This window comes from Miniopterus schreibersii (assembly GCF_964146895.1).
Source record: "Miniopterus schreibersii genome assembly, chromosome: 9".
In the NCBI taxonomy this organism is placed as follows: Eukaryota; Metazoa; Chordata; class Mammalia; order Chiroptera; family Miniopteridae; genus Miniopterus; species Miniopterus schreibersii.
In genome coordinates, this window is record NC_138118.1 from 8,982,503 (window position 1) to 8,998,688 (window position 16,186).

A 16,186-nucleotide genomic window follows, 5' to 3' on the forward strand; every position below is an offset into this window, starting at 1 on the left:
CCAAGTGCCAAATGAATGTTTAAATAGTAGTACTTGGGAACTCAAAGACTAGAATGACCACCAAGGACTGAAGAGGTTAGAAAAGGCTTCATATAAGTAGAAGCCAAAATTTGAAGGAAAAAGAGACTTAGATCAAAGGAAAAAAGAAAAAAGAGTATTCCAAACGGAAGTAGTGCCTTTGACAAAGTTTACAGAGGCAGGAAGGTTTGGGGAATAGTAAGTAAATCACATTTGGCTTTGGCAAATGGCTTCATGTAGCGGAATAGCAGTTATGGAATAGCAAATTTTGGGGGTAAAATCTGATTGCTTAAATAATTTTTCCATTTTTTACTTCAACCCAGACTTTGTGTGTAAACAAAGTAAAAAAAATTAAAAGTTTAAAAATAATGGGACAGAGGTTAGGCTAACTTATTTGAGTTAACAACAACAAAATGTCCTACCCATAAAAACATGGATGTCTCTCTGCCCTATAACCTTCATAATAATTCATTAGACTTTGTACATAACTACAATGTCAAGTTTTTAGAATTAGAAACTTGATTTAGAACAGGCAAAGTGTTCTTCAATTAAATGGAAACAACAAACTTTTTCTATTAATATTTCCTACCAAGCAACATGTTAAGAGCAGGAGTGGGGAACATACAGCCAGCGAAATCATTTGGTCTGGCCCTACCAAGGCACCCGCAGGCAGGACTCAAAATTCAGTAAATCTAGGAGCTTTTGTCATACCTAATTTTTAAGCTGATAATTTTGTATGGCCTTCGAATGATGTTATAAATATCCAAATGGCCCTTGGCAGGAAAAAGGTTCCCCACCCCTGCTTTAGAGTAACAACTTTCTTAACCTCTATATTTTTGTTCAACCCCTTCATGAGTTTTATGAATTATATATAACCTTTATTTGGGAACACCTGAGTCACAGGTGTACAATAAAAACTGGAATGCATATTATTCCTCTTGAGGTCCTTCAGTAATGCAAGAGCCTAAGGTGGTACTGAGGCAGTTTCACTCAGGGAACGTGAACACTATCTAAAAAGAAGGGTGCTCCCAAACAGTACTCAAATACTGCTCTTCTCCAAATCCCCTTCAATCTATTAAGAGGGAAAATTTTAAGCACACTATAAATCCCAATGCTGCCATTTTACGGTCCTGCCTTTTCTGAAACTGACTTAGATTTAAACTGTAGTATTAACACTTAAAACCTTAGCCTAGATGGTATCTGACATCATTTTACATGGTGCATGCTATCTTCCCAATATCCACCCCCGTCCCTCCAGTGCCACCCACCCAAACCCTCCCATACAAACAATAATTCAAATCAACTTTCACAGATTTAGGTGCTATTTTAAAAACATCAAAATTTTACTTTACCCATTCTCTCCGATGCTCCCTGTATTTTTTTAAGCTGTGAGTGGATGACCATGCTATGTGATCAACAACTGTGAAGGCTAAGCAAAAGTGAACCGAGTTTAGTATAATTTCAAAAGAACCTTAAAGTTTGTAATATTTGACATACATAATGGTATGCAGAAACCTTACTTTACTCCATATTATCAGGCATTAATCGCAAGCAATTTATAAAAACAACTAATTAGTATTTCTTTTGTACAGAGTTAGCTTAGAGCTTAGCTTAGGGAAAAGAGGAGAATACCCAACGACACAGCACACAAAGCAAATATAAGCAACCCCTAGTTTATAAACAGGGGAAAACCCTCCCATCTTCTCCGATGGGACAACCAAAGGTCTCCCCACAGGAACACTTGTTAGGGGCCACGTATCACTGTTGGCTTGGGACAGGATAGGCACATTTCCTCTCAAATAAAACCCATAACCCTTCAATGAAAGAAAAGCCAGAGCTAGAAAGAGAGGTATAGGACTAAAAGCTTAAAGCTTCTCATTTCCCTGTGCCCTTGAGTTCTCAAATGCAGAGAAATGTTCCACCCTCTTATTAGCATTTCTTACATTATAAGCTACTGAGCCACATAACAAGGTGGGAACTATGTAAAGACTCATGGCCATTTTCTAGTCTAGTACAGGGCAGGGCAGAAGACCTGCTCTGTATTAGTAAACAATTATGTCTTCATGTGGAACCAAGATAAAAGCAGGTGACTACTGCCGCACAGTGACTATTATACTGCAGAACCAACTTGATCACTTTTACACACTACTCAAATTTTCTCACCAGCTCTACTAACTTCTCCCACCTGCCTTGATTGTTCCTTTAGAATTCTGTCTAAAATTCACTTATAGGAATCCTTTTGTCATTAACCTCAAAAAAAAAAAATTACCCCATGTACCCTTGTTAATAAATACATTCAGTTTAATTTATTGCACATTTATGCAATTTGAATCATATAAAGTTCAAAGTATATGATTCATTTATAAAAGGACTCACTACCATGTCTTAACTTAAAATGATTATAAATGTTTTGGAAACATTTAATATAATTCGATACATGACAGACTTTTCAGGAATATATTTATTACGTAAGGAAAGGAAAGAAAGCGTACTCAACCAAAGATAGCAGGGAAACACCAGTTATGGCATTCTCCCTTCCAAATGCAATAGCAAGTCACTTCTTTCTAACACAACTTACAATCATACTGAGGAGGAGGAGCAGCTTTTCTTTTCTCCAGAAAATGCAAAAATATAAGTACTATACAGTTCGGAAAGGCTATCCCTCTTAATACTTTTATATGGTCCTAAAGGTTTATAAATACAAACAGGTACTGATACCACCACCACCACCACCACCACAATCCCTATGACAAGCCAAACATTTAAAAAATGCAATGCCCACTGCAGAAGAAATTTCCAAAACAAGTTCATTCTTGCTGAATACGATCATACATTAACGATGCTAAAATAATTTTTTAAATCTACCAGCTTGTCTATGAAAATCCAAATTACAAAATTATAAGGAATGAGAAGAGGAAACAGCCTTAGTGGTAGGAGAAAGAGCTTATAGGGTCTTTAAGAGCCAATAGAATGATAATGAAAATGTGAAAAAAGAATACTAAAGTAGCTGCATTCCAAGAGCTCTATTCTACTCCTTGCCACAACCCTGTCTTCTTTCATTATACAAGCACAGAGTCTTGGCCACTGGCAGGAATTAATGCCATCACATTTCTAGGAGAATACAAGTTTTAGGACATCTATCTACATATTTCTCCTCTTAGACTTAAGAAATATACTAGAGCCCGGCCGGGCATGGCTCAGCAGTTGAGCATCGACCTAGGATCTAGGAGATAGGGGTTCAATTCCCAATCAGGGCACATGCCCGGGTTGCAGGCTAGGCAGCCGATCAATGACTCTCTCATCATTGATGTTTCTCTCTCTCTCTCCCCCTCCTTTTCTCTCTCTGAAATCAATAAAGATATATTTAAAAATATATATATATACACTAGAAAAACGAGAATAAATAGCTTCCTAAAAATTAAGCTCTAAAAGTGGATTATACAGAATTTCTTTTATGGATATATTCCATAAAGTCAGTCATTAAAAAGTTGCAGCCTGCTAAATTTATATTTTGATACTTGCTTGCAGAGCTGTAATTCTGATTTAGTTAACACTTGTACTCTGGTTATCTGGTGCCACCTTCTATCATCCAGAACTTTCTGTACACAAAATTAGAAGTAGCAAAAGCTATATCTGGCTATGAAGAAATAGCTGAAAAAAAAAAACAAGGAAAAAGAGACTGGCTGATGTATCTATTAAAACGACAAATTCTGCCCTGGCTGGTATGGCTCAGTTGGTTGAGTGTTGTCCCCTGTCCCGAAAGGTCGCCAGTTCGATTCCTGGTCAGGAAACATGCCCAGGTTGCAGGCTCGATTTCTGATAGGGGTGCATGGGGAAGGCAACCAATCTATGCTTCTTTCTCTCTCTCTTTCTCTCCCTTCCTCTCTCTCTAAAAATCAATAAAAACATTAAAAAAAAAATAAAAAATGAGGTCTCACTGGTTGATGATAGATATAAAAACTAAGCAGGGCCTCCCCAAATCTAAGACCAATGACAAAAAGAAATAAAATGGGAAAAGAAATGAGAATATCAAAAGACAGAAGTGACAGACAACTCAATGATAAAGGAAGTTAAAATGAAAAACAGAGATTACCATGAAGGAGACTGAGCCTTACAACTACTGAAACAACACAGAAATAATGTGTTAAATATACACCAAATATGTTTCTCAAATTAAGTATTACAAATTAAGTCCCTTATGTTCCCCTACATAGTCCCCTATACTGTGGAGGGGAAAATACATGAAATAACATTTGTTCATTCTTAGAGGTGTCTGATTGCCTTTGCATTTTTTAAACACTTTTTTGAAAATCAGACTATAATCAGTATCACAGAATACATCAATAAAAATAAACACAATTGTTCATGGGTAAATTCTTCACTCCCCACTAGACTTTCAGTCCTTCTAGGATTAGAGTCCTGTGTCACTACTTTACTGCAGAGTCAAAAGACAATAGAAACAAATATGTCCATAATCTCTAAGAAAAGGAAAAGAAGAAATAACTAAAATAACTGAGCAATCTGGGGATATTCAGGAAATAAGAGGTCTATTCCTATTAGCAAGCGCAATACCCTGAGGCAGGGCAGCCAATAAGTATACATGTCTGGGGAAGTGTCCCCTCTAATACTATGAGGCAAATTAAACCGTAACACAGTAACTTCTCAAAATACGAATACATGGTTTCTAAAATCTGAGGTAGATCAACTGTTTTCCTAGTAAGCATGCCCTGCTGTTCCCTGTCCATAATGCAGAATCACAACCACATCCACCTCCCCCAGTTTCTAGTCCAGGGGTTATCTTTGATAAGCAGCTTTTCCCATAATCAGGCACCTTTTCACAGTCCTACTATGAAACAGGTTGGTGAAATTCTCCAGAGCTGCTAACCACACCAAACTAATGGAGAGGTGAGAAATCAAGCTAAGAAGTAATTTCGCCTGAGAAGTCTAGATTGACCTATGGACTCCTAGACCTCTCCATTTCACAGGTGTGTATTTTTTTGCCAGTCATTTCTACTTAGGGGCTTCAGTATATACAGTACAAGTAACTTTCCTTTCACATGAATAACCAGTATTTTTCAAGTATGTGATCTGTCCAAAGGATGATTTTAGGTGTTGATTTCACCAACATGACATTTTAAACACCACTCAATTAATAATAAGTCAAGAAAAAAGCTTCCATATGAGCTTAGTGTGTGTTTAATACATCTAGCAAGTTCTAATTTTTAGCATAGGGTAAGTGACAACAGAGTCTAGTTATAACACCACGTTGTTTTCGTTGTATTTATATTTCTGGGTGCATAAACTTTAAAATTAACTTTAATTTTTAGAAAGTGAATTGACACAATAAAGAACATTAAACACAAAAGAGGATAAAAAATAGTAAAGGTGTTATGTGTGACTAACTTTTGGGAAACATTTATCTAGAACAAGGTTTCTCAAAATTTTAATGTGTATCAAAGTCATATGAAAGAATTCTTCAGAGTATGCTGGTGCTAAACCCAGAATTTCTGTGGGCCTAGGGTGGGACCAAGAATTTTTGCTTTTAACACGTTCCCAGGTAATGCTACGGTGGCTGGTCTGAGGATTACACTTTGAGAACCACTGATCTAGAACAGTGATTCACAAAGCTTTAAGAGCAAGATAGCAAATATTTTAAATGTGCCAACCACTATGTCTTTTGTAACTACTCAACTCTGCTGTTGTAAGGCAAAACAGCCATAGACATTATGTACACAAATGGGCATGGTTGTATTCCAATAAAACTTTATTTACAAAAGCAGGTGGGCTAATGCCAGCCCTGATCTAAAACATACCCTCGCCTGGCCGGGCGTGGCTCAGTGGTTGAGTGTCGACCTAGGATCCAGGCGATCGGGGTTCGATTCCCGGTCAGGGCACATGCCCGGGTTGCGGGCTTGATCAATGACTCTCTCATCATTGATATTTCTATCTCTCTCTCTCCCTCTCCTTTCCTCTCTCTGAAATCAATAAAGATATATTTAAAATAATAATAATAATAATAAAAATAAAACATACCCTCAAGTAACTATAAAGGGTATATTGTATAATCTAATAGTTGAACAGAATACAGAAGCAGCTGAACAGCTAGAAATACTGTAGATAACATCCAATAAATATCCAATCTATTTTATTGAAAGGCAAAGCTTTGGAAAGTTTAACTCTGAAAGAGAAGACAGGTCTGTAGAAAACTGAGGTCTCAAGAAAATAAAAACAAAACAATTTACCATGCATTCAGGAGACAAAAGACTCAGCAAGGGCAGCTGGTTAAATTCTTTTCATGTTGAATCACACAGGTCAAACATCATTTGCAGATGGTTCACAACTAAATTAGAATGTATGGATCAATATCTAGAGAGTGTTTTTTCAGAAAAAAAATTTACAGACCCTCTCCTCTAGCCCATGTTAAATAGCAAACTAACATTCAGTTGACTGAGCTACATGTACTTTATTATGGTGGCTTTGACTTTTCATAATAGTAAGTTATTCAGTTAAAACAAAAACATTGAAGCTGTAGCCAATTTCAGAGTTTTCACAAACTACATTCCTCTACAGCCTCAATAACCTTACAAAATTGATGAACTCATCTATTTCTACCCTAGTGCTGCTAGTGTACGAGAATTTAAACCAAACGGAATAGAATAACTTTTCTGCAGGTACTGAATCCACAAGACTCCTGTCAGAAAGAGAGGGTACTCTCTTTCGTTCCCTTATTCTTTCTCCAGCAAAATGTTCCAACTTTTTTCATCTTCTTAGTCTACAGTTTCTTAGTAGACTAAATTGAGCAATAGAATCACTTATGTTTCTACTATACTAATAGCCCTGGGCTTTTAGGATTCAGTCCATTTCAAGCACCTTTCTGGAATTCCATTCTTGAGGAGCATCTGTCTATCTCTGCAACCCCACTGCCTGCCTGAACCCTTAGCAACTTCAAGCTTTAATGCATTGTATGAACCACCTGGTACTGAACACTATCTGACTCACTAAATTTAACCTTGATCCATACCTACTTGACCTTGAGTTCCTGCTACCCATCTTGAACATACAGTTCACTACCATTTCTACGTATATGACATTTTACCCAAACCAAATCAAAGAAAGCATTTGCTGCTTTATAGAGCTTATGCAATGATAGGCAAAAAATTTTTTCTTTGGTTTCAATTCTTTTAATTGAAATAAAAGAATGTCTCAAAACCGTAAGGCTCTCTTGAAGAGAGCTAAACAACCGCAATGGGCCCTGCGGGGGAGGGGAGGCCCTCAGTGGTTGAGCACTGTCCCATGTACCAAGAAGCCGCCAGAGCACATGCCTGGGTTGTGGGCTCAATCCTCAGTGGGGGGCGTGCAAGAGGGAGCCGATCAATGTTTCTCTCTCATCGATATTTCTACCTCTCTCTCCCTTTAGAACCAATTTAAAATACATATTAAAAAAATAATAAAAAAGAATCCAAGAACAATGGTTATATGAGGTGATACTATTATTGTTTTCTGGGCTGTTCTGTAGATAGAATTATTATTCAGAGTTCAAAGTGCAAAATGAGTTAATAGTTTTTTTAAAAATAAATTCACTATGTGGGTTTCAACAAAACTTTCAGTCTTTTGATATGCCCGGACCTCTGATTAAGTCAAGTATTTATTAAAACTGTTTAACCATTTTATGTTTAATTACTGTTCAACCTTATGTTTCCTAAAATTTCTCATACTGTTAAAGAATTTACAAGTTCTAAAGTAAGAAATGCCCCATTATTTTTTTAAATGTGCTTGTATATTAAAGGCTGTGCCTCCTTCACTTAAAATGAACGATACAAGTGGAACAGAACAGCTTACAGCTGACCAAGACATAAATATGGCTCATTATGTTAATGAAAAAATTAAAATAAAATGCTCTCAATGCTGATGACAAGTCAAGGAACACAGATTACAGTAAAGATGATTTTATGAAGAAAATCCACTGAAGAAAATACTACTTCAATCTTTGATTAAACAATTTGTTTTGCACAAAGGCATTAATGTCATACTGTCCTATAGGTTCAATAGTTATTTATCACTAATTTATATCAGAAACAAGTAAATTATTTTCTGAACTGTACTTTCCTGAGTATCTCCTAGGATAAGTATCCTTTTAATTTTACATCCCATAAACTACAACTACCATACAATATAACGAATCAACAAAAATATTAAAATCTGAATAATGTACTGTATTATTAACTGAGAAAGTACAGCATCATATGCTTACAAAGATGATCATCAAAAATAGCTAAAATTATCTGAAAGCTTCAACTTGCTCCAAACACTCCCTAACCACAATCAACAACTAATGATGTTGTAAAATTCTATTCTACATGCTACAGTCTATTAGTCTTCTGGTTACTTCTCAGGGCACATTTTCATTCCTGTGATATTTTAACCTTTCAGAGATGGCCTCTGATCCCATTTAAAGGTTATAGCAATTAAGAGTTATGGAGCCCGACCAGGTGTGGCTCAGCAGTTGAGCATCGACCTAGGATCCAGGCGATTGGGGTTCGATTCCCGGTCAGGGCATACGCCCAGGTTGCGGGCTCAATTCCCAGTCGGGGGCGTGCAGGAGACAGCCAATCAATGACTCTATCATTGATGTTTCTATCTCTCTCTCTCCCTCTCCTTTCTTCTCTCTGAAATCAATATATATATATATATATATATATATATATATATATATATATAAAGAATTATGGAATTATGGAATCCTCTCCCTGGCTGGTGTTGCTCAGTGGGTAGAGCATCAGCCAGTGCATGGAAGAGTCGTGGGTTCGATTCTTGGTCAAAGGCACTACCTGCGTTTCGGGTTTGCTCCCCAACTCCTCTGGTCAGGCAGAGTACCGGAGACAACCAGTTGATGCTCACACCTATGTCTAGTTTCTCTCTCTCTCTCTCCCTGTCTCTCTCTCTCTTTCCCTCCCTCCCTTCTCCAGTCCCCCTCCCACTCTCTCTGAAAAAGCAATGGAAAAAACATCCTCTAATGAGGATTAACAAAAAAAGAAAAAAGATATGGAATTCTCAAAACTACCTTCTGTAACTTCCCTAGTTACTAAACTACGAATGTAATCTAAATTCACACCCTCAATTTTAATTCCTATCCCTGCACCCTGCCAGGCCTATCTGAGATCAGAACCAGAGACTTAATCATAACCAAACTATATTTTTTGGCAAAGGGGCTTTAGCTAAGGGACATCCTTGCAATTAACCCAACTCAGCACAAATGACCACAGTCTGTGTGAGGACACTGGGTTCCTCCAAGTACCACATAGACAAGTATCAAACTGCTGCTTGCATTTTCCTGGGCTACTTTTCTGCTCCTTGCTTTCAAATGGAATATGTTCCGGGAAAACAAATTATCCCACTCCCTTCTTTTAATGCTAACAACTAAAACAAAAGATATTTATAAAATTTAACATATCTTACACTTCAGATAAAATGATACTGATATATATCTACTTATGGTTCCTTCCTTCTAAAAAAAAACTTTAAATATATTTTTCCAACATTTTTTTAGTATAACATAGGAAATTATTCGGTTTCCCATTTAACAAGTTACAGATTTAACTTGAGGCAAAAAAGGTTAAGTGACTTACCCAAGGTTACAATTAGAGGTACAGCTGGGGCTAGAAACCAGGTCTCCTGAGTCTCAGCCCAGTGCTCTTTTCCTTAGCCCATGATGCCTTATCAGAAAAATCCAAATACAGTCAGACCCCCGGTTACATGGGTATGAGTTACACTGATTCACATATACAAACTTTATATAGTGTGACCAATGTTTCAACTCACGCGGTACCCTGCTTCCATTTATGCAGTATGCCAGGCATCGGCACGATTTTCAGTGGCACACAGGCGGTTGCCACCACCAGGGCCCTAGGCAAAATTGCAAAGAAGGCAAAGTTTGTCTTTGGCCCTCCCACCTCCCTTATACATTCCTCTCCCACCTCCTGGTCATCCCCCTGCCCAGCCTCCCAGCGCCATCATGCTGCCCTCTGGTTGTCCAAAGCCCCCCACTGCCACCACTCACCCAGGACTGTCCTTTCTGGAAGTGCCCAGTGATCAAAAATTACCTCTCCATTTCCCTGCCACTAAAATTCCTATTCCTAAGAATTTCAGTGAAGTTTAGATAATCTAAATGATTGATTTAAATAATTCAAAGCAACATACATTTAACAAACTTAAATCTCCAAGGAGTTTAAAAAGGAACTAATTAAAAAGATTCTGGGGAGGGGGAGAAGGAAATCTTTTATTGGGGTGGGGCCCTGTGCCACTTCAGATTCCCTCACAGACAAGACACTAAGGGTTGAGGGAGTTACTGCCACCTTGAGTCCCACTAGCCTAGAAGACAGTGGTAGCTTTATAATAAGTATCTAGAATTAAAATTTAAAAAAAAAAAAAAAATTGGACAGGGCTGCCTTAAGTACCTCCTACCTACCTTTTCCATCTCTCTCCCACCTCTTGGATCCCCAATTCCACCTCTCAGTGCCAAAGACAACCAACAGCAGTCCCTGTAAGCTGTTCCTGTGTCCAATACAAAGCTTCCCATTATATGGTTTCAAATTACATGGTGTTACTGAGGAACGTATCCATGTTCCTCTACCTCTGGATAACTTAAGTTGACTATATGCTAAAAAAGAACAATCCTAATTATTTAAAGGTCCTGAATCATTAAATAAAATATGTAAATTCATTAACTATCTGGTATCTGGTAAGAAGGAAAAGAATGTTCTGATTATCTTATACACATAAAAGAACTTATATATCTAAAAAAACATTCAATTCTTTTCCTTGAAAGTAGTATGTTTCTAGCTTCTGGCCCAACACAGCACTGAATATGCAGTCATTTCAGCTAAATAATATTGTGGACTCCTAAACATGAATTCATTGTTAAGTCCTCTTTGTCTGGAGGCAAAAAAAAATCCAGTAATACACACAAAAAAGTATATATTTATTTGTATACAAAACAGAATGGATTTTAACAAATCTCTGTTTCTGCTGGCTACATACACAGGAATATATATATATATATACACACACATATATATACATTTTTGGTTTAACTTTGCAATACTAGATTAGCTGCCTAGTTTGGAAATTTATCAGGTGATAGTAGTGTACTCTGATCCAACTACCCTCCCAATAAAATCAGAAAATTCAATCCATGCAGAAGATACCAAATATGGTATCCATCTAGGGTTAAAAAGATCATGTAACGTAAATCTTAAATGATTTCTATAATTTTATTACAAAGGTTAGTTATTCTGTCAGCTAAAAATCCTATGTTAAGCCCCTTCACAATCCGTCTTAGTAATAAAAAAAGGAGCAGTATTAAGACATGCTGCAGATATGGAATGAACATTCTTATCTAAACATGAAAAATGATAACAGGAAGTTTCTCCGGTGGCATTTTAAATTAATGTTAACTTTCAAGGGTTTACTACACAAATAAAATTCATTTCCTTCCTAATCTTCCCCTCCTCCCTACAGAACTACAAGTAGGTTCGCCATCTACACCTATTTGTCTGTGTGTTCTACAAAGAAAAGTTCCCGGTATGGGTTTTTATTAAAACTGAACAGTGAATACTAAAAAGACATTCTAAATATGCACTGCCAAAAATATTTGAATTCAATGAATTTTTAAAAATCTACTCACATATCTTGCTGCAAAGCACTCAAGAAAGTTGTAAGAGCGACTTAAAATTTAAGAGTGTGTCGTTTCTTTTATGTCAAGCAATTTAAATAACTTGTTAAGAAAAAAAAGCATTTCTTCAATGGCTAGGAAACTATTTGCAGGACAAGCAACATATGAAAATAAACAAGTGTTTTATTTTGTTTTTAACAAATTAATTAACTACACCTTTCCTCCATATTAGCATGGATTTTAAGTTTAATTTGAAAGAGTACATTACTAATTACCATCCACAAAAAAGCAACAGCATTTCATCTTCTTATTTAGAAATTCTCTTTATGACAAAAAGATACCCAGCAATTAATGGTTTTCTATACAAATTCTAACCTAAGCGCCTAAAAGAATCGTTTCCCTCACTTCTACTTCACTGGGCACCACATTTTCCAATGGTCCTAGTTGGGGCACATGCAAGATTTGTCAATATTTACTGAACAAAGCCTCTATTAAATTGTTTAACAAAATGGAGGTCTGTCGGAAAAAAACAGGCCATAACATTTTTTTCACAAAATGGGGCCAAATACACCCATTCAAGAAACCATGGTTTGGGTCAGATATTTCCGTAAGAATGGTTGTTCCTGGGGGGGTCGAGAGTGCATCTCTGGGACTCGGTCTATAGCACAGGTTTCCTCCGGACCCAGGGAAAGGGGGTGCGTGAGGTGGGGGCAGTTCTCCCGGGATGCTCTGGAGGGCGGCGGCGAGGGACGATCCCAAAGCTGGGGGTTAGGGATTAGTTCAGGGGGCGGAGGCGCTAGCGACCCGCGGGTACCTAATTCGACCACAAAACGGGCCGCCCTACTACGCAAGAGAGACGTGGGCTCTCCCGTCCTGGCCAAGTCAACATTGAATGCTCAAACTCTCCTTTCAGCCTCCAAGGCCCCGCCTAACCCCATTGGCAGGAGTTCCCGCCAATCCGCTCGGACACCGCCCCCTGCCCGGCTCTGATTGGATGGGAGCGGAGCCGGGACCTCGTGTTACCAATCTGGGAGCCCCTTACTCAGCCACACACACAAGCCCAGGTGCGCCCGCGGAGCCCCTTCTCCTCGCCTTTCCCCCTCCCCTCCCCCACCCCCGGGGCCCTGGCAGAGACTTACCGTCCCGGGAGGTGCCCATCAACTGGTCCAGCATCGCGCGCATCTGAGCCTGCGCCGACATGGCGGCGGCGTAGCGGGCGGGCGGACGGGCGGGATTGGGGCGCAGACCGGGCCCTTTCGGGCGGGGGGGACAAGGGGAAGGGCTCAGGGAAGGTGAGACGCTCTCTCGGTTGCCGCCGCCGCCTCGAGGCGTGCGGAAAAGGAGCCGGAGGGTTTACAGCAGAGTCCGGGCTGCGCTCCTGACGACGACGCGTACGCGGAAGGCAGTAGCCCCCGTTCCCTCACTCTCTGTCCGAGTCCTGGGACAGAAGTGATAAGGGCTAAGCAAGCTCTCGCCTTCTACACCGCCACCCGCCAGCAGCCGTCAGCCCCCCCTTCCAGCTCTGACGCCGCTCGCCACCGCGGTCGCTGCGACGTGAGCGCGCACGCTGCTCGCGCTTAGTCGTTTTCTGCGGGGCCTCCACCAACTGGCGTCCAACTGTACTAGCCCCGCCCGCCCCGCCCGGGAGGGGCTCCACCCTAACGGCTCTCCTGCGCGTGCACGCGAGTTCGCCCGCCCCCCTCTCCCTCCTCCAGATATCGCGAGACTCTGGTGTTTCACCAGAACCTGGAGCCGCATCCGCCTGAGGCGCCAAACCTTACGCTCCGGGCTGCTGGTCGGACAGGGCCTCGCGGAGCCGTTTGTGGCGAACTAGACCCAAATTAGTAAATGTGTCAGAGGGTTATCCCGAGTCCAAAGTGAGTAGAGACCTTGCGGGTCGGTTCGACTGAGGTTAGCAGTCATAATGGCTAAGATGGGCGTATTCCTGATGAGTACTTACTGACCGACCCCCTCGGTTCCAGGGGCCCACTGAGAATCGCGGAGACTCGCCTTTCTCTCCGCTGCCCCACCCCCTACAAAAGGAGCCCTGGGGACCTGGCGTCTCGGTCGTTTTCCTCCATCTACAGAGACTTTAAGCCCCCGGAACTGGGATAAGTCAAATTCAGGAAATAACACCTGAAATTAATAAACTAGGAAACAGGAGATGTAACCCATTTAGGATTAATCATCATTACTTAAAATAACAGCAGGAACCTTAGTCTAAATTCGAAACTGTAAAGATTAAGCAGTATTCTGAGAAAGAGGAGGTGATCTTGCATAGAATTTTTTTCCTACTTAGGAAATTTGAAGGGTAAGGCCTTTCTTTTTATTGTATCAGTAGCAAAGGAAAAGAAAGCCTGTGGGTTCATAGCTTGACAGCACCTTAGACTCAAAACCCTTGATGGGACCTTCAGCAATTTATTTCTTAATCTCATAGATTCCTTAAAGCACTGTTGTGAGGACTCAATGAACTAACAAAGTGCCTAACCCAAAGCCTTGCCCGATGATTTAACTTTTTAAAATAATCTATTATGCCCAGCCGGGCGTGGCCCAGCTTTGAGCATCACCTAGGATCCAGGGGATCCCGGTTGGATTCCAGGTCAGGGCACACGCCCGGGTGGCAGGCTGGATCCCCAGTCCCTGGGCGTGGAGAAGGCAGCCCATCAATGACTCTCCCATCATTGATGTTTCTCTCTCTCCCTCTCCCTCCATCCCTCTGAAATTCAATGAAGAAATTCATTAAGATGAGACATGGGTACTTCTACATATTTTGAAAGGAAGTAATGCTAAAAATGTGTTCCATTAAAATTTTATATGCATCGCCTTGGAATTTAAACTTTATTAGCACGATCCACAAAAAATTAACATGAAATTGCAGTTGTAATCCCTGGATCCCTTTAAATGCATATTGGGCCAATAAAATTTTTAGAATCACATTGCCTTTAGTAACTGACAGTATAGTTTTTCCATTCAGTTATTCAGATAACTCAAAATTCAAACAACTCCAAGTACTAGGAGTATCATCCTTTGAAAACTATTTACAATACAAGAAAAATGTTCAAGTTAATATGTCCTAGAGGAATGATCTATGATATATGTAATATCCTTAGGAGGGAAATAACACTAAAATGTTGAATAATTATGTTAATGAGGAGATTTTAGTCTTAACTTTGTCTTTCAACTTTTCTGGTTGCATCTCTTATAAACAGCATCTAGGTGGGTTATTTTTAATAATCTGATATTCACCGTGTTTTGTTTTTTTCTTAATCTTCGCCCAAGGATATTTTTTCCATTGCTTTTCAGAGAGAGTGGAGGAGAGGGGGGGAGAGAGAGAGAGAAACATCCAAGTGAAAGAGACACATGGATGGTTGCCTCCTGCATGCACCCCGACCGGAGCTGAGGCAACCAAGGTATGTGTCCTTGACCGGAATTGAACGGGACACCCTTCAGTCCTTGGGCCAACACTCTAACCATGGAGCCAAACAAACCGGCTAGGGCTCACTGTCTTTTAGTTGAAACATTTAATCATTTATATTCATTTAATTACTTATATTTGGGGTTAAAAACTCTTATTTTGTCTATTTGTCTCGAATGTTTTATATTTAATTTTTCTCTTTCTTGCTTGCCTTTTAATCATTCCTTTCTGGTAGTTTGGGAGTTTTATTCCATTTTTATTCTTTTAATGGTTACCCTAGAAGTTATAACAGGCATGTTTAATGTATCAAAGTTTAATTTCATCAGTACCTTTACACTTCCCGGAGAGATAACACAAGGAACCTAGAAAGCCACCTCCAGCCCTGACCAGTGTGGTTCATTTGATTGAGCAACATCCTATGCATCAAGAGGTCACCGGTTTGATTCCAAGTCAGGGCACATGCCCACGTTGCCTGCTCAATCCCCAGTAGGGGGCCTGCAGGAGGCAGCCAATCAGATCCATGTTTCTCTCATCAATGTTGCACTCTTCCTTTCCCTTTCTCTCTTTAAAATCAATCAAAAACAGCCCTAGCCAGTTTGACTTAGTGTTTAGAGTGTTGGCTCTCGGACTGGAAGGTCCAGGTTCAATCCCTGGTCCCAGCAGGCAGCCAAACGGGAGGCAACGAGAGGATGTGTCTCTCTCACACTAATGTTTCTCTCTCTCCCCCACTGCCCCTGTCTCTCCCTCTCTCCTTTCCACTCTCTCTGAAAAGCAATGGAAAAAAATATCCTCAGGTGAGGATTAAAAATAAATAAAATCAATAAAACCAAATTATAAAAAGAAAACCAACTCCATTTAACTTCTTGTTATATGCTCTTATTACCATGTATTTTAGTTGTGTTTTTAGAAACCAAGTTTCATATAACTGAAGTTTATTTACCACTTTCTTTGCTCTTCGTTCCTTGTGGAATCTCTGCCTTTCCACCTGGGATCATTTCCCTTTTGTCTGAAGTTTAAGCTTTAAGATAGGAGTCAGCAATCTACAGTCCACAGGCCAAATCTAGCCTACTGCCTATTTTTGT

General features: G+C 39.8%; 1 protein-coding gene across 21 annotated transcripts in view; it reads right to left on the reverse strand.

Annotated features, from left to right (window-relative positions):
• Positions 1-13,328, reverse strand: part of LOC308561357 (putative RNA-binding protein Luc7-like 2) — a 59,809-nt gene extending 46,481 nt beyond the window's left edge. For 2 of the 21 annotated variants that reach the window (XM_081146306.1, XM_081146312.1), the window contains exons 1-2: positions 12,829-13,251; positions 9,838-9,921 (exon numbers count right to left, since the gene is read on the reverse strand). Coding sequence is in view for 12 of the 21 variants with exons in the window: in XM_081146312.1 (XP_081002438.1) it covers positions 9,838-9,855 (18 nt within the window). In the remaining 9 variants the exon portion in view is untranslated. Of the gene's footprint in view, positions 1-1,370; positions 1,448-6,260; positions 6,359-9,644; positions 9,922-12,828 lie in introns of all 21 variants that reach the window. The other 19 variants (XM_081146305.1, XM_081146314.1, XM_081146298.1 and 16 more) reach the window with 19 other exon arrangements.
• Positions 13,329-16,186: the final 2,858 nt, after the last annotated feature.